At 47.8% G+C, this 20,120-nt stretch overlaps 1 protein-coding gene across 1 annotated transcript in view; it reads right to left on the reverse strand.

Annotated features, from left to right (window-relative positions):
* Window positions 1–954: 954 nt before the first annotated feature.
* LOC128731622 (maternal protein pumilio) overlaps window positions 955–20,120 on the reverse strand; it is a 128,027-nt gene continuing 108,861 nt past the window's right edge. The window contains exons 9-13 of the mRNA XM_053824754.1: window positions 12,190–12,540; window positions 6,299–6,509; window positions 1,847–3,010; window positions 1,593–1,761; window positions 955–1,498 (exon numbers count right to left, since the gene is read on the reverse strand). Coding sequence (XP_053680729.1) covers window positions 955–1,498; window positions 1,593–1,761; window positions 1,847–3,010; window positions 6,299–6,509; window positions 12,190–12,540 — 2,439 coding nt within the window. The remainder of the gene's footprint in view (window positions 1,499–1,592; window positions 1,762–1,846; window positions 3,011–6,298; window positions 6,510–12,189; window positions 12,541–20,120) is intronic.

The following is a 20,120-nucleotide window of genomic DNA, read 5'->3' on the forward strand; positions in this document are numbered from 1 at the left end:
TCCACGCAACACAGACCAGACACTTTGGTGCTGTTAATACGTGAATGTGAAACGAAGCGTCGTTTGATGAAAACGAATAATAAGTTCGTTTGCGTTGCCTGGTGTAAGATTCCCTTGCTGTTGCTGAGAATAAAACCATTTTCGTACGCCTTCACCTATTCGAACGCGATTTCCCGGATCCTATCTCAGACATTTGTTATTTGCAGTTATAATAACACTACTATTCATCATACTACTTACATCAAAGCGAAAATGAATAAAGCGGTATATAAATATACACTATTTATATACGTGAATGCACTATTTCCGATACAGCTTCATTTTGACCGTGTTTTTCTTGCTTGCTGCTGTCGTTTCACTTCATTGAGTGAACTGAGATCGAACAATGTACACGAGGTAAAATGTGCACAACAAACCATGCAAAATGGCGATGGGAAATCAAGAAGAAATACGACTAAACACTAACGGTGTACAACAAACAAAACAAAAGTTTCGTGCCATCTTCTTGGCGCTATTGCCTGACAACGCAAAATTCTTACTTAAACGATAGGGAAACGCTTTCAACCTTCGTTGCACGCTTTATACGGTAAACAAAATACGAAGTAAAGATTAGTTCCTTGGTCTAAACTCTGCTAGATTACGTTACGAGAAGTTTTGTAAAATGTTAAAGAAACGGGCACTTCTACACATTCTTACGTCCTACTTTATAGACAGGCAATTACAGATATTCGATCGCGCTCGTTTAAAGAAAGCGTCCAAGCGCAATTCTGAAGGAGCGTCTCTGGCCCCTTCTTAGTAGAAATCGAGCGGCAAAAATTAGTCACCGGCTGGTGTGGAGGAGCGATATGTTGCGCATCGAGTAACATTTGATTCGTCTACTGCCCATATGTACACACAGGGGTTGGTTATTCGATGCACCTATAGGTTGCCATCAAGCACGTGGCAACCCCATCCTTACATCACTCCGTTCGTGGGTGGCCCAATGGGACGAATGCCGGCATTAGCACCGTTGCCATTCCCGCCAACACCACTGTTACCGTTCGTTGCGACGCCGTTCGTGGCGTTTCCGTTGCCAGCACCAGATCCGGTACCCGCTGCCGGAATGACCGTTCCGTTGCCATTGCCGCCACCGTTGCTTACGCCACCACCTCCGTTCGAGGGACCGTTGGCAGTGATCTCACCCGCGGGACCATTGGCACCGACATTACCACCATTGCCGGAACCAGCCGCCGAACCGGACGCATTGTTACCGTTTGCGCCCGTAGCACCGCCCGATGCAGATCCTCCACCGCCACCTCCGGCTAGCGAATTCGGAGTCTTGAGCGAGAACTTGTCCAGCTTGGCAATGATGTGCTTGCCGTAGGTGTACTTCTTTAACGAGTTCATGTGTGGCCGTATCTTGTGCAGCAGCACCTTGCGCTGTGTCGGCTCCGAGACGTCGATCATTTTCTGCACCACGTAGTTCGCGAACTGATCCTTCATCATGACGTGTAGCCCGCTGGAGAGAAAGGATGCACGTATGAATATGATATAAAAGGAGGGAAATATAGAAGCGTAAGGACATTGGGCGATGTCTTGTCATGGATACTTACGCGTCGTTGAACGAGCACACTTCTTCTATCAGTAGCGCCCGTTCGGCACGAGTGGCATGCGTGACGCACTTTTCTACCACGTTCGAGGCAAACTTGTGCTGCGACAAAATCAACACCTTACCGCGCACGCTTGCAATCAGGGCGGACTTATCTTCCGGCTTTCCGTGCTCTGCAAATTAAAGTCACATTCGTTAGCATTGCATGTTGACTGCATTGAGTGCGCGATCGTGTGTTTGTGCGTAGATGCCACCTACCCAAAACGTGTTGGATGACGTAGTTGCCGTACTGGTCCTGGATCAGCTGCTCGGTGTTGGCGTGGAGTTCTGCCAAAATCGGTGCCGTCTGCTCGGGTGTGCAGTGCTCCAGTATCCGCTGGATCACCCGGCAACCGTATGGGTGCGTGCTGAGCGAGTACACCTGGTTCCGGAACGCGTCAATAATAAACTGCAGTGCCACCGGATCCACGCACTCGATGCACTTCTGCACCACGTGGTTGCCGTTCTGATCTTTCACGCATTTCAGCACGTGCCCGTCGAGTTCACGCACGATCTCTTGCTGCTGATCGGCCGGAATGCTCTCGAGGGCCTTCTGTATCACCCGGCAGCCGTACATCTGCAGCGCCAGTGGCAGCACGTGCCCCTTGACTTGCTGAGCAAGAGCTTGCTTCTGTTCCGGCGAGCCGAATTCGAAGAACTTCTGGATGACGTAGTTTCCGAACACGTCCGTCATCAGGCTGTAGGCTGCTCCGAGTATCTCGCTGAACACGAGCTGCTTCTCGGCGCTAGTGGCCCGTTCCAGCTTCTGCTGAATGAAACGCGACCCGTGTTGGTCCTGCGAGAACTCGACGATGTGGTTAGTGAGATCACGCAGCTGCAGATTCGGGAAGCGCTGGTTACGGAAGTCTTCCAGCAGGCGCGAACGACCCGGAGCTCGATCCAGCCCCGGTGCAGCTCCCGGGGCGGCCGGAGCCGTGGCTGGGGCCGCTGTCGGACGGCCGACAGCACTTGACAGCCGTGACAGGATGGCCTGGGCAGTGCAGTTACTGGAGCCGAACATGGCCGCGTTTGCGGTCGAGATTCCCGGCACGAGACCAGGATTCACCTGACGGTACTTGGTCTCTGCACCTGGAGCACGGCTCGTCACCAGGGCACCCAGCCCCGAAACGGGCGGTGGCGTAAGCGACGGTCCCAGCGGGCTGGCAGACGCTGTCGCCACTGTTCCGAGACCACTGTAGTTACCCGCACCAACGGGCCATTTTCGGGCGGCCGCAGCGGCAGCTACAGCAACGGCCGCATTCGTGGCCATTGCACTGGATGAGGCCGCCGAGGTGTAGTCCAGGGACGGGCTGAAGGCCGATGTGTTGCGATCAAACGAATCCCGGCGCGTGGTCAGGGATGACGTGCTCAAGGGACCGAGTCCTGGGAGGAACAATCAAACGAGAGAGTTATCAGAGGAGGAAATAGTAGCAGTCAAGCAGTGAGTAGTATTTAAATCATATCGAGAATTAACCAGGGGCCTGTAATGGTCGTCAGAAGGCACGCGAGTGTGACGAAGGAGGTAGCATTAATTAAACATGGCGCGGGCTTGAACATTGCGACGGAAGGCTCTTCCGAAAAATTATATCTTCAAGCTATACCTCATCATTTCGATATGCCCGAAAGGGGACACTGTGTAAAACTAGACATTTAACTTAATGCTAGAATTAAGCCACAAAGCGAAAGATCAAACCTTCATACAAATCGATGTTCGCGTAACAACAGCCCGTGAAGGACCACACGTATCCTTTAAACATAATTGTCTGCTGCAGCACGGTCACACTCATTGTTCTATTTTCACTTCACACCACGCACAAACGAAAATCAGATTGAAATAAGCTTAATATTTGCACGGAACGGAATGCCGGCGTTTTGGGGCTCACCACACTGACCAGGAACAATGAAGCGTTTGACAGTTGCAAAATTAGAGGGACAAAAAGCGGTTACATATGAATTCAAACACCCCCATCCCCATTGAGTATGCAACCGCCTAAAATAGGAAGTGTCAAATATTTGACACTGCGTTGGCGAATCACAGGGTGTGTTATTTGTTGGGCAAAAATGCACGATTTAAAATTTGATAGCTTCTACCGACATTCTACCGTATTGTAGATGAAGTAAACTTGGAAATTCATCATCGTCGAGTAACATCTTCAGCTTTCTTGGCAAAACGAAATACTACCAAAACAACTACTACGAGCGTCATTGTGGGAAGTGATGTTTTCAATAGGGTTGCTGCAAACCCTAAAACGATGTGGAGTGTTTGGATGCATAAGGGTGAGTACAAACCTATACCGCGGTTCCAAATCGTCCTATCCACAGCATGAGCACTTCTTAAAATCAAAATATGTAACGCTATTGCTCGCTCTTTTCCTCCTTGAAATCCTTACGCGATGTAACGCCAAGAAGAGCAAGCATCACTCCATCGAAAACATGCACTACTACATAAACTCATCGTTCTGTGTCACGGTACCCGTAATTTTGTCGGTACCGATGGAACAGGAGACCGCTCATACAAATTGTATGGAGCGAGGCGCGGTTTCCCTGTCGTTTGCAGCAACGCTAAGAGCAAAAAACAAACTCGATCAGCTGATCAAGATGGTGAAAGGTTACTGCGAGAAAGCAGTACAACTGTTTATCAAGTAAGCGCTAAAACATTAGCTACAAGAAAAAGTACAATTTATTTGCCCTGTGTTTAAATTTTGTGTAGAATTAAAGTGCGCTTTTTATCATTTCAGGAGGGATAATACCATTGTTGCGCCTAAAAAATTACGCTTCAACGGCATTCGTAAAGTGCCCCATGATGGATTGTGTGGCGTAATGGCCAAGGGTTCTGCTTCAGGGAAGATGGCCGAGCATTATTGGCGTCGATACCATTGGCACCTTTATCATTCGCCAAAGATTGTATGTCATTACGACTGACCCAAGGAAAGGAAACATAATCTTGCGCGGTGAGCTGTAAAACTTTGCGTTTGATTTTCCCATTGTATCGCTCGACGGCTGAATGTCGGCTGACAACAATTACAACCCTCCACCAACAATTACTCAGACGCTTCACAGTGAAAAGCGAACCACCCGTGGAAAGGTTTATGGAAAGTGTACTTTCTGTAGCTTTCTTCATCGTGATGCGGATCTTATTTTTTGTTTTTGTTTTCCTCCTCCCACTCTGATTGTCGATGCACTTAATCTAACACCAAGGGCATCGCACGATTGCATGGCGCACCATCGGGGACGGAATGCAACCCGTAATTAATCGGGTTAATGTCGGTGCAGTGCCTGTCGACCGCAAGAGCTCGCGCGCGTGCCCTGTCATTCAGCTCTATCACAGCGGCATGGGGCGAGCGACAAAGATGGAGCCCCCGTGAATAATGGATGGAAAGGCGCGATCTTCTTTGCTCTACCTACGGTGCGCCTCAGTGAAAAGCTGCCCCTTGCGATGTTCCCTCAACATAGACGAGCCTAGCAGCAGCGAACGATAATAGTACTCACTTTCTTCCCCCCCCCCACCGTGACAGAGAATGAGTTCCAACCAGCACTCAGAAGTGCATACGCCCGGCGTATACGGACGGGGGAAATATAATTCCATTTTAAAATTGCACCACCGCGGGTGTATGCGACTATCTGCGGACACCCTCCTCTCTGCATCGAGATCGTGGAATGGCATTTTACATCGATTTTCCTACCGACCCATCCCGGGTGAGTAGTTGTGGGGTTTCACGCCGGTCGCAATAGTGAACCAGCAATCAAGTTGATTGACGGAAAAGTGCTCCGAGAAAAACTTGATCATGCCGCGGACGTACAGACGGCCACGGTGTTGTTCGCGCACTCGATTGATAGAAAGCGCGAACCCGTATATGGCACGGAAAAGGCTACGAGGGCGAACACGCACAGGGACATACATCTGGGTTGTTGCTATCGGGCGATGCAATGACCCATATACGCGGGGAAACGCTTTTCCCTAGCGAAGGAAAACCGCCTCAAATCATGGGGGACAGTTAAGTTGGTGGGGAGAAATGTTTCGCTTTTACCCAATGATAACGGTGGCAGGCATATGAACAAAACAAATGGCAAGCAGTGTGTTTGTGCTCGTGAGCATGGTGGCAAACGGGGAGTTGGGACTATTACATGATTAACAAACCTGCATCGCAAACACACAAAAAAAAATACAGTAAAAGAAGGGCATGTGCTCTAATAAAGATATGTTAGCATGTTTATAGCAAGAGAAAGGGGAAAGAAATGGAATCAATCATCGCTACGCAGCGCAAAGTTATTCGCAAATACTGTCATTTATCTATATATATATATGCATTATAAATATACAACGTAACTACATTTTGCGCCTAAACGCTAGGCTGAATTTCAATCCATGTTTAAAGTATTTACAAGTTTATCAGTCAGCGGTTCAACAAAATCATCGGCCCATGGAGATATATCAGTTATTATTAATCGATCGTGAGCCTCAGTTCAGCTGATGGAAGGTATTAATGCTCGATAGTTTGAACATACTGAAGTATAAATGAGTTAAGTTTGCGGTATACGTTGCATGTATAGATACAAGGAAAAACTCAGCCCTCGGTGGCCCATCGGACGACAAGTAATATAGTTTCCTTCGCACGGTCGTACGATCATCTTCCACCGAGGGTTGCACCTCTGATAACATTCTGTACATACCTCCTACGTTGGATCCGTTCTGGGCCGAGTAGACGCTCTGCTGGGCGGTCTGGGGCTGTGGCGGATAGATCGGGGGCGCCTGGGGGGCTCTCGGGCCGGCCGCTCCTGGTGGCACCATGACCGGCGGGGCCGGGCTGACGAGCCGCATCGGCGTTCCGGTACGTGGTCCCATCACCAGCGAGCCGCTCTGGTCGTAGTAGGCCGATATCACCTGCACCGCCGCAGGTGTTGCATGTTTGTGTGTATAGTTTTTTTTTATTGTTCAATTGCGTTTCGTTTGTACAAATTTTATTATCATTTTTCGATTTTTTTGGCAAATAAACAGCGGCGACCCGATCGGAATATGGGTGAAATGGCGTTGAAGATATATCGGTTTCATATTTGTTTGTTTGGTAGTGTCGTTTTGTTTTTCAGTTTATACACACGAGTTACACCGATTTGCGCGATGTTGAAGCAGAAGAGCGAAACAACGACGCAACAGTGTGTTCGAAATTAAAATGAGGGAAGAGAAAGAGAGAAAAAAGAAAGGGAAAATGTACAATATGGTAATAATATAATTTTATAAACATTTTACAAACAATATTCAGTTTAGTAGCAACACGTCACACACTCACACGCAGCGTGAAACAATATTCCGCGGATATATCGTCCTGCGTGTTAGCTCTACTGCGAGAGTGAGTGCCACTTTATATGTACGATTATTTACAACATTTTACAGATATTGCATCCAGCAAGGATAACGGGCTCAGTGGCATGTTTGGATGGAAATGTAAATTAACAGGCTAAGGACGTATCGATTTTATTTACTTCACATTTTTATATTCGATCTCGTTGGATGTTTGCGCAATATTTATGCCGTGACTCCCGGAAAATAATACCAAGTTAATTTTGTTCGTTCCAGATTAAATAATTACCCACCCAAACAATCGCACGCGCAATGAGGAATTAATGATTCATGTGGCCCACTCGCTCCTATCATAACTTTCCACGCTCGGTGTAATAGAATCCTTTGCCCGAGATGCTCGCCACCCCTTTGCGCGTCCATAATGGATGGTTTATCAATATGGCCTATCACGGCAGGTGAATCGTTGCACGATACCGTGTCCGGACGGTCGCGAAGAAGCGAAGTTCATTAAACACCAGACACGCGAACGAATCGAATCAATACACCCGTGGCATGAGGGTGCGATAGAGTTTACAGACACTCTCTATGTTGGGCGTGGATCGCGTAGACGCGAAAACATGCTAAAAGCAAGATGGCACACCACGAGAGAGAAAGAAGTGGCCTATGTGCAGCGTTCCGCTTCCATGTTGGGGATCTAGCCGGTGAAGCTTCCTCTGGGTAATTGACTTCGGGTTGGTCCGGAGGAAAAAGGCGATGAAAAGCCCCGAAGCGACCCCTCACCGGGCGCTTCAGCACACTCTCTGGCCTTCTTTTCATTCGCCCTCAAGCAACGGAATGGCGGCAGTAGTCTAGCTACGTTCTTAACCATCCAGCGGACACAAGCTCGAGAATGCTCGCGCGCAGAAGAGATCACTGATTGCACGCGAATTGGCTGGGCGAAATCGCAATTACCCGTGGCCCGGAATTACCGCGCCATGTCGCAAGTGATAATGATGTGCTCCATTGTGACAGAATCTAGGTGGAGCATAGCTTCGTTTAATCTCGCCATAATAAAAATAAGACGACCATCCATCGTCGAAATGTACTTACAAAATTTAATAAGCTTTTCGCTCGTCGCGTGTTCCATCGATTGATGGCTAAGAAATTCTCTCTTCGTTCGCTGTTAGGCCGAGGAGTTTCATTCTACAAAGCCATAAGCGGTAGAAATGTTTGTGCAGGTCTTCCAAAACAGTACTACCACAAAATGGTGTCAATCTCCCTTCCGGGAAGATAATCGCATTAATTTCGCAGCGTTTAATGGAGGTTCAAATTGGGTGTTCCTTTTCAAATGACTCCCGTTCACATTTGTCATAAAACCGATCATGAATTGAGGTTCGTTTCATAATGTAAGAATCGCTTGTGGGATGTGGTTCAAATCCGAACGTGCAACCAATGACAGTGACGCAAAAACCGGCTGGTATGGGAGTGTTGTGCAGGATGTTCCTCGTGGGTAGCTCGAAACGTAACGTTTTCGACAGGTGAAGGTAACGCGGAGGAGGTCTTCTTCGAGAGGGCGTCGTTTCGCGAGTTGCCATCTTTCCACCCTTAGGGACCCAGTGAACTAGTTCACCCCTAGAGAGCCCTGGTAACGGGTGTTCTCCTCATCGAACGAGTAGTAATGGGTGCGGCACATTGCTGTGCCACAAACCGGCTCACTTACTTTCGCCCGCGTGTTAGCTTTTATGACACCAATGTGACCGCTGTTGTGGTGGCCGTCTCTCAATGAGCGTACGCGGGAATTTCGCAACACAATGTGGACGTGAAGTAAGAACCAACCTGCCTGGGGGTCGGTTACAAACAGCCCATTCGATCGATTGAAACATTAGGAGAGAGGAACAGAGAGGGTGAGAGAAAGTGACCCTTCCGATGAGGGTTGCTCGATGAGATGATCGTTATATGTTAATTGATGGCGTTTATTCAACCCACCGAAAAGATGGCGGCGGTTGCGGCCACATAGAGAGCAATGGCGTATTTAGCATAAGCAACCCGCATATACACGGCGCGGCCAAAGCCCTTTTTTCCGTTCCGTGTTTGCTACATTGCCCCGAGGGGAGGTTTAGGCGACACTTTCACTTTCCATTTCCCCGACGCTGATGGATTTGCCAATAAGAATTAAATTACGGGCGCCTGAAGTGCTGGGCGTACACATTTGCTTTGCCACCGAGCGTTTCAACGTGCACGCAAACGCAACGTTCTCGTTCGTCCAGTGGAAGGTACGAGGGCTCGTTTGGAAAACGTCGGGCACTTTTGCCCCGCTCGAAAGGCAGGCTAATGACCGTAGGACCTAATTTTGGGACCCGACTTGTGCCACGATGGAAATTGAGGGAAAAAATACATGCCTCTGGTATGCGTAAATGGGGCATTTTCCCGAGATCCATTCGGTTCCGCAGATCGACAATAATGAGCGTGCTTGTCTGTGTGTATGTGTGATTGCTTATCGCGGGCAAATGTGACATGTTTTCACAATTTCTCCAACAAGACGACTTCATTTCACGCTTGTCGGAAACTGTCAACAAATTACTTTTCGAAAAAAATCTCCATTGCGCTGAATCATTAGAAATTTCCCAAAAATACATCACTTGCGAAAGGCAAGCGCAGGAGATGATGTGAATGTTAGGGGGGCTCGGAAGACGTACACTATCGAGAAAGAAAAAAAAAGCCGATGACCCCCAATATCGTGACCGTGACCATCGCCGCGCGAGATGTTCGCATAATGTGTTTCCCTCGTTTCCTCACAACCTTCCCGCAGAGTCCACGTTACACGTTACAACACACCCAGTGCTACATAATGATATGCCGGTCATGCTGCGGACGAGAGTTAACTTTTCTCTTATCGACCTTGCGCGTGTGGAGTAAATGGTCGCTTTCTAAAAGACTCCTTCTCTCTCTCTCTCTCTCCCTCCCGAGGGCAACATATACAACCGAAGAAGCGTGGCAAAGAAAAACTAGTTCCATAAGTTGTTTTTAGCAACTCCGCCGTCGATGGACACGGAGCCTTGCCCTAGCCGCGGGCGCAAGGTGAAGGGAAAGCACGGTCGGTATGTGAATTATGCTGCGTAGCCGTTTTTGCGCTTCATACATAAAGGGAAACCAATTTACCCGTCGGAACGACGGGCGAGCGGGCGCTTTTTCCCGAGAGCTCCTCCAAAGCGGATCGTCTCTGACAAAGCGTTTTCCATTCACGAATTAAATCATCTTCTTCGCGCTGGCCCCGCTGGTGGTGAACGAAGGAATCTCGGTGGCGAGGAAGACGAGATCTCCGGTGCTCAAGACGACGCTATGTATTCACGGTGAATGACCGTGACGCGACGGCGACACGATTGCACGAAACGGGACACAGAACGCAGGCACACTTGGCGTTTTTCTTATTTTTCACCCTCTCAACCACCGCAGCAGCAGTCGGTGTGGCGTGTGGCCACACGAATGTCGGTTGTTTCGTTTGAAGCTTCTGGTCTCTGTGCGTTTGCTGCGCTGTTGGCTTTCCATGCCACCTCTCTCGCGTGCAGACTTAACGTCTGGAGAAGGGAATTTTCGCTCGACTCCAACACCAAGGTTCCTTTTCTAGCCCTACCGCAACGACTGGCCAAGCGCCATTGCCGGTGTTTTGCAGCCCTTACTAGCGCCGGGGAGTACCGTGTTAATGAATCATTAATACCAATTAGCCGCAGAGCCGGTAGGAAATAGCTGCGAACGTCCTGCCCTGAGGGTGTACAGCCGCCTTCGGTTGGCTTCCCATTTCGTTCGCTTTAGAGCACGGTTCGCTGGACGGATAGATTGACTTTTCGGGTGGCTCTGTGTGTGAGTGTGCGGGTTGGTCCAGGAAGAGTAGGATCCCAGCGCTGGCGCAAGGCAAGGCGGGTAAGGATCGCACGGATCGCTGGATATTCAGGTGCAGCATAATCACGTTATAGCTAGCGCAAACTATTCATTAATAAATACACACACACACACCGGGTGGCTGGTTGGTTGTTTTTCTTCTCTTACTCCAGCAGCGGTTGCAGATAGCACGCCCTTTTCAGGCGTGGAAAAGGTAGTAACCGGAAGCATGGAGGAAGATGCGTGCATGTGTGTGTGCAGGAGGCATCCACACGTCCATGCACGAATGGGTAAAGAATTTGCTATTGGAGCCCCGACCAGGCAGCAGAAAGGTATAGGACCCGAACAACGCTGGTTTTCCCATCGCCCAATGAACATTGTGCATCCACCATTTGGCCAATTTTCACGGCGCCCGAGGGGAAAACCACACACCACTCCGGAAGGGAACATTGTTGATGAAGCTATTTAGTACTGAATTAAACAAACAGTGCCGTTTGCGGCGTGTGAAACCCCCTCCGGGGTGTGCCTGGGCGAGTTTAATTCCGGTGCTAATTTGAGCTATCTCTTCTTCTCACACAGCCACACCACCGTCTCGTCGTTCGTGGCTCTGGAGAAGGAAGAAGTGAAGCTTCCGGAATGAAACACACTACCTCCGACAGTCGCCGCGGGTGTTTGACATTATGCTCGAAAGCAAATGTTAACATCATTAAACATTAGTAAGGTTTACTAAATCGATGCACACAGACGAATGCATTCTGTAAATTCAGCTAACGATCCTGTGCTAATAAAAGGAGCCACACAAGCCGGAGGTTGTGCACGGAATTGATAAAGCTGTGAGGCAGGTTCGCAAGTCACTCGAATCACATCCACACAATCGATGGAGGCACGTATTTGATTGGAATCTGATATTATCTGATTACACTTTTGCAATTGCACGAGGTGGGTTTCAATCTCAATTCCCATTGCTTATTTCTCAACTAAACTTAATTCTACTTTCGCTAATGTGATTTTAGAGAATGCCAGCTGGTAAGCTTGAAGTGAAAATGATTAAATTGTGTAACGGAAAATAGCTATTTGTCAACATTAGTTTAAAAATTTTTCTAACGAGAGTACGATTGTTTAACATTTACGAATGCGGGGCTGATTGGCTATCTATGTAAAGTTAGTATTGTTACAGCAAATGTACATATCGAACATGTTTTGGTCAAAAAAAAAGGGGGAAAGCAGAAGTTTGCATTCGCAACACCCAAAAATGGGTTTTGTGAAAAAGCTTTCTGAGGATCGGTAGTAAAGCTTGGAGGAGGATGTTTTTCGCCCCCGTTGCGATGAAATTATTACTTCCAAATCGTACGCAGGAGGGGCATTCTGGGGAAATAATGCTTCTCGTGTTTCGAATCACCAAACGCCTTACCTGATAGGGCTGATTTTCGGCTCCCTGCTGCGAGGGAGTGAGCGGCCGACGAGGCTGTGATTGCTGCTGTGGAATCGCCAGGTTGGCCGGGTATACGCCCCACGGGGCATGTGCATAGTACTGTGGCACACCGGCCGCTATGAGGGCACCCATGTACTGAGAAGGATCCTGGCCCGGGTTGATGACGTACGGAGCGGCCTGCTGGGCAGCATAGGCCGCATTGTGCTGTAGGAATTGCTGCTGTTGGGCGGCCGAAAGCGATAGGGCTGACTGGGGCAGCGGTTGTCCATTGGGGGCACCTGGGACGGCCGAGTTGGCCGCGGTGAGTCCAGGATTCGAGCGGAAAAGTTGCTGCAAGAGAGAGGGAAAATAGGAAAATAAAGAGTTAGTGATATGTGATAAGGGAAAACCACAGTTCAAAGTTGCAATGGAGAACATGAAACAAAATCAAACGTTGGATTTGCAAGAACAAACCGATGCATGCAGATACGGTCGATTTTATGTTGCCTGGCTTATCTCTTTTTTTGTGACAATTTTTCTGTTTGTTAAAGCATAAAGCTTCTATTGGCATTGTGACGCAAATAAAAAAGAAGCACACAGATCGCGGGAATCGCAATGGATGATTGCTTTCAGTGTTTTTTTATCCTCCTAACTCAAGGAGCTTCCTTTTTCAATAAAAAAAAGCCTCCCTCTCCCCATAACAGCAGAACGTTCTGTGACCAAACTAAGGGCACACAAACTCGTACAGTGAACATGATAGTGGCCCGCGAACGACAGGAGAACGCGGTGGAACGGAAAGTTTGTGCTTCCATTAGCAATATTTGAGAAACAAAAAGGCGAGCCCCGAACTAGCAAATGAAACAGATAATAGAGGAACAGAAAACCGCACCCGGGCAAACCATGGGGTTTGACGGGGCACGAGATAAGCCTAACCTCACTTTCGTCGTCAAATGGAGTGAGGATGGCGCTTTTGGTGGACGCACACGGAAAGCGGCCTGCCTGCGGAAACTACTACGATGCACACAAACAAAAGCCCCAACCTCGAACCTCATCAACGGTTTTCCCATTTGTTTGAGTGGGTTGGAAAAATTTATGAACGATCCCCGCGGTCCACTAGCGCTACTATACACTGCTGTTTTTTCCTTCTCGTGCGTGCTAACTGTTTCCTCATATTCGGCCGAGAACGATGACGCTCGTTGAGTCTCGGGTTTTGGATGTCGGTTTTTGTCTAAAACAAAAACAAAAACACACCTCTCTTTCGTTGATTCTGAGATGGCAAAGGCGACTTATGATGGAGGCGGGAGTGAGAATCTCCAACCTAGAAACAATGGAGTTAAAATAGCCCTACGAATAAACTCGAATTGGTTCGATAAAAGAACCCTTCACAAACACACGAAGCTAACAGGCGGCTTTAATTCTGCTTGCCTGAAAAGGTCCTAGTTTTATTGTACAACGTTTTTCGTTAAAAGCAAACCATGTTCTTCTCATCTTGGAGGAATTAGTTCATGTTGCAAATTGAGTAGCAAAATGCCAACGTAGGCATAGTTGAAATACCTACGAAAATTGCCATTGCTCATGCAACACTCGGCAAATTTGTCGTTATTTAGTAATTGAGTCAAAGAATGTTCATCAATCGGAGCAAAAGGCGCAATCAAAACTGGTAGGAAAATATACACTAGCAGTCTCGAGTGTCGGTTCACAGCTAATCTGGGTTGGCTCTCGTTGGTAAAAGCCGAATTTGTACTATATTCCCGGTCAGATCCACGTATGGTTTCTACCGGTAGGAAAATTCAGAATGCTCGATCCGTTTCCAGGGAGATTTAACCAAATAAAGGCATAGTATCAGAATGATTGCTTCGTTTCTACTCTTGCTCACCCATCTCTTACAAACGTTCAAACACATAAATACCAAAATCCCTCAAATCAGTCTATAAAAATCCATCCTAAATCCTTCGTCAGCGAGCACTTGTTTACGTAAGTTCATGGAAACACACACACAAGTTTTCACAAACGCCAATGTTTTGACACCGAAATCCATGGCGTGACCGTCACCTGTGGCGATATGTGCAATGATCCATAACCAACAAGTGGTACGGGGATCAGGACGAGCGCGAGGGAAACAAGGAAAAACACGTCGGCTTTGGTTTTACGCGGAAATGTACTCATGTTAGCGCGGAAGTGCAATCATATTCATCTCCGCTTCGATGGATTGGGCTGCGAGGTTATTTTGGTGGACTTTTCACGCAAAGTTGGGAAAAACATCCAGACGCGAGAAGGGAAAAGGGAAAGGTTTCGAAAACATGTACAAAGTTTGTAATTTACGCACACACACACAACACATTCACAATAATTAAGCCCCCTCTGGCAGGGCTTGACATCGGAATAAATCGTGTTTGTTTAGCTCGAAATCAATCGATTAATTTTCATCAATTATGCACTATTCAATATAGGACACACTCCTACAACTAACATAATATACATGAAACACATGAACATGAAATATTTATACAGTATTTTTGATTAACAAAGTAAACTAAAAATTTCTGTCATTTCCTGCTGTTGACTTAAAGAGAAAATCATACTGAATTATCGCAAATGTGCATCGACAATTTGAATTCAATCAATTCGCGAACGAGGACAGGCAAGCAATGCAAGCGTGGAATTGGAAAACTTCGACGACAAATGGTGACAAAGAACTGCTGTACCGTCAGCAGGATTTCCACTTCATGCTTCCGTATGTGTGTACCGCGAAGATTATGCTACGTTTACGATCGGAAGCTGTCGATCGACCGCCAGACTCGGCACATTCGCCACAGCTAAAGAGCAGCCGGATGGAAAAAGCGTCCATCTAAGCACAACTCCGGTGGCTCCGGTTACTCTACGCCTTTCGTTCTTCTCTGCTGCGTTGTCTTAGAGTAGTGGCTTCCTAAGGCTTCCACTTTGGTTGGTCTATCTTGCTCAATGAGACCCGCAACATCCGCCGCACTTAAGAAACGGCTTTGTCGGAATAGAACACATACAGGAATAAAAAAGAATAAAATAAAATCTAATGGGAGCTCCTAGTTAATCAAGCCTCGATTGGCTGACGACATTGGGGACAGCATGATAGTCGCAGCAGCCCGTGCTGAAGTAGATTGGCTCACGCCCTCGCGGGAATGAAAATCGACACTTCGGAGAAACACCGTGCGGTTTTTCCCGAGAAGAGAAAACTGCCTTGCTCCACCGAGCCGGCGATGTGGTGAGCGCTGCTTCAAGTAGCATGCACTTCCGGGGAATCAGATTTGCGCTGCAGCAATCAAACATCAAGCACAAGCGCCTAACGAGCGCTCAAGCAGAAGCCACCGGAACACCCTGCGGGACGATTGCGAATGGATGTCAGAGCCGTCGTCGGAAAAGGATGCGTTGCCGTTGGCGTGATGTAACAGCAATTGGGAGGGAAATCAAATCAGTGCCTCGAGTGTCCTTCCGCTCTCGTTTTCCGAATGGGTAGCAGTCGTTGCCTTCTTCTCTTCAGGTTCTCTTCTGCTATCAGTGCTGCTAGGTCGTGCGGTTAGCACAAGAAGTGGTTATCGCGGTAGCAACGGGGCTCAAGACCGGGTGAAAATAGTCAAGATAAGCATAACAACGACGGTGGTGGCTGTGGTATTTGCGTTTCCAGCAGTACGAGGGACCATCGTTATACGGATTCACGCCTTTGACTGGCTGACGAAAGGCTTCTTCTTGTGCCTGTGAAAGTCTTCCTTTTGTGAACACTCTAAAGGGCTCTCGATCAAGACGAATGGACTGGGGATGTGCCACGTTCGGGCATTACCACAATGATTCCATAAAATCGATGAAGTACGCCGGCGCCAATGTTTGAAGATTAACATCGACGGGGGTCTTCGAAAAATGATGTCCCAAATTTATCCATGCGTAACCCCCGATGCCATAGGTTGCACACGTTCGTTTTAATTCGCCTTCGCTTCGAAATGTCTTCATAATGCAGCTCAAGCCTCTTCACGCTGGCACAGCACCTGCACCTACGTCTCGGAAGTGAAAGGATCGGTGCACTAGCGTTGATGCGATGATGTCAGAGCACATGGAGCAAAAGTGACTTTCGCACAAAGTTTAGTCAGAGCCAAAGTGGCATCCGACGGGTGTGACACCACCCATTGTTGCCTCACGCCGAAAAGGGGCTAGCTATTTACGGAGCAGAAAGTCACCCGCACCCTTTGGTTCATCTTTCCAGGAGTAGGAGGGCACGTCTTCCACGAGATCGGTGGATGGGTGCGTCTGCAATTATCAGCATTAAAACGATAAACAGACACCCCCTTATTGGTAGGGTAGAGCGAAGATGGACTGAGCGATGGGTGATTGCTTACCTTCTAAAATTTCATGGATAAATCGTAAAGCCACAGATCAAGATCCTTTCTCCGTTCGTTTAGTCCTTAAAAGTACATTTGCGGAACGATGAGCAATGTAAATGCACCTCGCGAGAGGTGATAAACTCAAAAAACGGCACAGTAAAAAGGACGATGATATACACAGATGTACTTCGCAAGTATTCTCTGGCCAACGTTGCAATAGCTTTTGGATCAGAGCACTAGGACTCGTGCTGCATTAAACAGCACACCGCGAATTCCATTATACTCATTGTACTCATTATTCACGCATCGCTGCTCTGCACAACGTTACTAGTGGCATACATCGCAATGTTTGCGATTGTTCAATTGTTTGATGCTACGTCGAAACTGCAATTTCTGCCAATAATGGCGAGGGTTTTACTGAGAAATGCATTTCTAAAACGGCGGTGCACGGTATATGCTGGCAGCGAGTTCATGAAAGCTTACAAACATGCCTCCACTGAAAATGAAATGAGCCGAGCTTTCAAACCAACCATGTGATTTCCACTGTACGGATGAACGACGCATAAGCCTTCGGTATTAAGTTCTCCCCCTTTAAAGTGCCCTGTTAGGAGGGGTTCAGTGCGCATGTGACCATTGCGCAGGCAAGGATGTAAAGCCCGTAAAGACCCCACAAGAACCAGCCCATTAGATGGCTGGCGAGCCAGAACCCGCCTCGTATCGTTAGCAGAGTCGAGCGGTTTCGATAGCCGCTGGCGTGGTTGAGATAAAATTTCAAATGAGTCTCAAGCACGCCTACCAGCAACGAGCACGATGATATCGGAAGTTGCATAAAATGAGGCTTTTTGGAGGGATGAAAATGGTGGCTCACCGGATATGGGATCACCGGAAGCTGTAGGAGTAAATTAAAACGGGATCAGAACAGCCTTGCCAATAAAGTGCCAAAAAGCATATTTTCAATTGCTTCTAAAGTGAAACGAATTTGCTCCACGAACCGTTTGAGAAACGCTTCAGTGAGATGGTACGTGTGGATAAAATTTGAGCTAGGATGCAGGATGTTAAGGTGCTGCTTTATTCAAGCAGACCATTTTAAAACTACGGCGTCTGATTATGGTATTACCTCGGTGCAGTTTGTTTATGTAACTTAAATGCCTCGCCAAGCTGTACAGGACTGCGCTACCGTTTGAGATTCTATTTAACGGTTCGTTCAAATCGAATTTTCAGGATATCCATTAAATCTACTGCCATATATTACGTTATCTAGTATCCCGAGGAATCGAACGAATCGATCGTTTCTTTTTCTAAGTTTCCGTGTTTGCCCATCAGCCGTAGAGCCGTACAGCCGTAGAGAAGAAATTGAATTTTTGCTAGCCCATAATTGAATTTGGGTACCAATTACTCATCATTCACCGACCGTTCGGTTCGCTCCGTTCGTCGGACACATCTCCAAACGTACCAACGCAGCAGTATTCGTTTCGCCCGTACTCTGTGTTCGATTTGTTTGCCTTCCTTCTACAGCTTCCAGACTGCATCGGGTGGTGTGTGCTTTTACTTTGCAAAATCATATCATCAGTCTGAGATGAGTCGTTAAGTGCGCGTTCGTTTTTCTTTCTTCTTCTTGCACTCAACCCCGGTGATCAAAATTCAACTCACTAGCGCTGTGGAAAGTGCTGCCAAGAAACCACACATAAATCGTTCCTTCCATCGCTTCTTCCAAAGCATGCAGGGCGGGAAGTAGGGTGCGTTCAATAATGGCGCTCTTGGAGGAATAAATTTTGCGCTCCGATGCTCCGATACGCGCTTTGGATGGCTTTTTTTTTTGCTCTCAGCACACTTTCTACGCTCGATGTGCAGAAGTGGAGAAATATTCGAGTCGGATGGATGGATAGATGGAAATGCTGCAGAAGAGCGTTCGCTTTCCCACATTCCGGCAAGGGGTGTGCGTGCGTGAGTGTGTTCCGGTGCTCAATCATCGTAATATCTTCATGATGGTTTCAGCTCAGACGGATCTACGATGAATGGTTTGCTCCTTTCCGAGGGGGCGCCCGATTGCTCCGGGAGAAGGGCGGTTAATCCGCATGAAGCAGGTGCAACATCCATCGTGTGTGTACGACGTACACGGCCGTAGGGCTCTATTAAGCCAGACAAAAAGATCGTCAAAAGAAGTTACGATTCATTTCTGAACGCAAAACTCCGGTACAAAACGACGCCCGGGTGATCACCATCACCGGTATCGGTCGCCTCCCATTTGATATTCAGTGCCCATAGGCTTTAAGCGACATAGATTTCTTTTTTTTTTGCCCCATCGCTATTCAATTCAGAATCTTCCCGGAGGTCGACACAAGGACCGTATCACAAATGCCATGGGCATTTTTTGCACATACCATGAACCATGGCGTCTTGTAGAACCCGCGAAAAAGCTTGGGAGGAGCCCATGCAGAAATGGCACGTCAATGGTGAGAGGTTACGCTTCAATGGGATATTATAAAATGCCATCATAACCGCCCAGCAACGCCACCGGGCTGCCATTGGCAGTGGCAGTGTGCCATGGCCCAGCAACGAAGACTTCCGGGTGACGAGGAAGCCGAACGCGACAAACGTGGGGTCCAGCGACAGCATGGATTGCCGCCGCGCCTTGCGAAGTGACGATGGAGGAGTGTCCTTTCTGACGGGCTGATAAAAAATAAGAGCCATAGCGCACAACAATACACGTTCGGTGGTGTTGTCATCTATATATCGTACTTATGCCTGCACCCGAGGTATCCTGGGCCACATGAGCGAGCCGCGTTCCAGCAAATTGCGACGAACAGCTTTGCGACCGATGCTTGCTGCCGATCCTTAGCGATTTCCAGCGCTTCCTTGCCGTTGGCAGCATGCCATTGACAGTTATCGAGACGATGACTAAACGGGGAGGAGATCCTACCGTAATCCGATTGCCGATAATCGTTGCTGACAGATGGTTGACATATGAGCGAGCGGAGAAGGACACGCTGGATGAAAGGACACGCCGGATGCCGCACGGGTGATGGGTGGATTACATCGATTCGCTTAGGCAAAGGTGGTGCTTTCGTTCTTCTTTTTCGTTCACACATCACGATGCATGATTTATGTGCACTTCTGCGCGTTCGGAACCTTAAAGGGCAAACCCTTCAGCGCACATCAATCTTCTAACGGGTTGCGATATGGGACGCTTGAATTAATTCTGGGTGGAAAAGTATAATTTTTAATGCTTGAAACGAAGAAAATTGATGGCTCCGATGGATGAGAAGCGAGAGGAAAAAATAGATTCTTGTTTTACAAAAAGTTTCCCGCAGCGGAGTCGCTTGAAAATTGCTAAGCTTTAGTATAACGCAACGGGTTCATATTAAAGCCCTTTTAATGCTTCCAACTTTTCTTGGCGTTGGGAAAAAATCAAACACAAAATATTCACATCGTCGGTGACAATGATTTTTTGAGTGCAACTAGCTCCCGAGTCAAACGAGTCTCGCAACGATGGAACCAAACTTGCAAGAACATGCAGAACGTACTTATTATTGTTTATTACCGCTTGTGTGGCATCTTTTCTTCGCCCATCCTTGATGTCGAGGT

This window comes from Anopheles nili, chromosome 2 (genome assembly GCF_943737925.1).
Source record: "Anopheles nili chromosome 2, idAnoNiliSN_F5_01, whole genome shotgun sequence".
Lineage (NCBI taxonomy): Eukaryota > Metazoa > Arthropoda > Insecta > Diptera > Culicidae > Anopheles > Anopheles nili.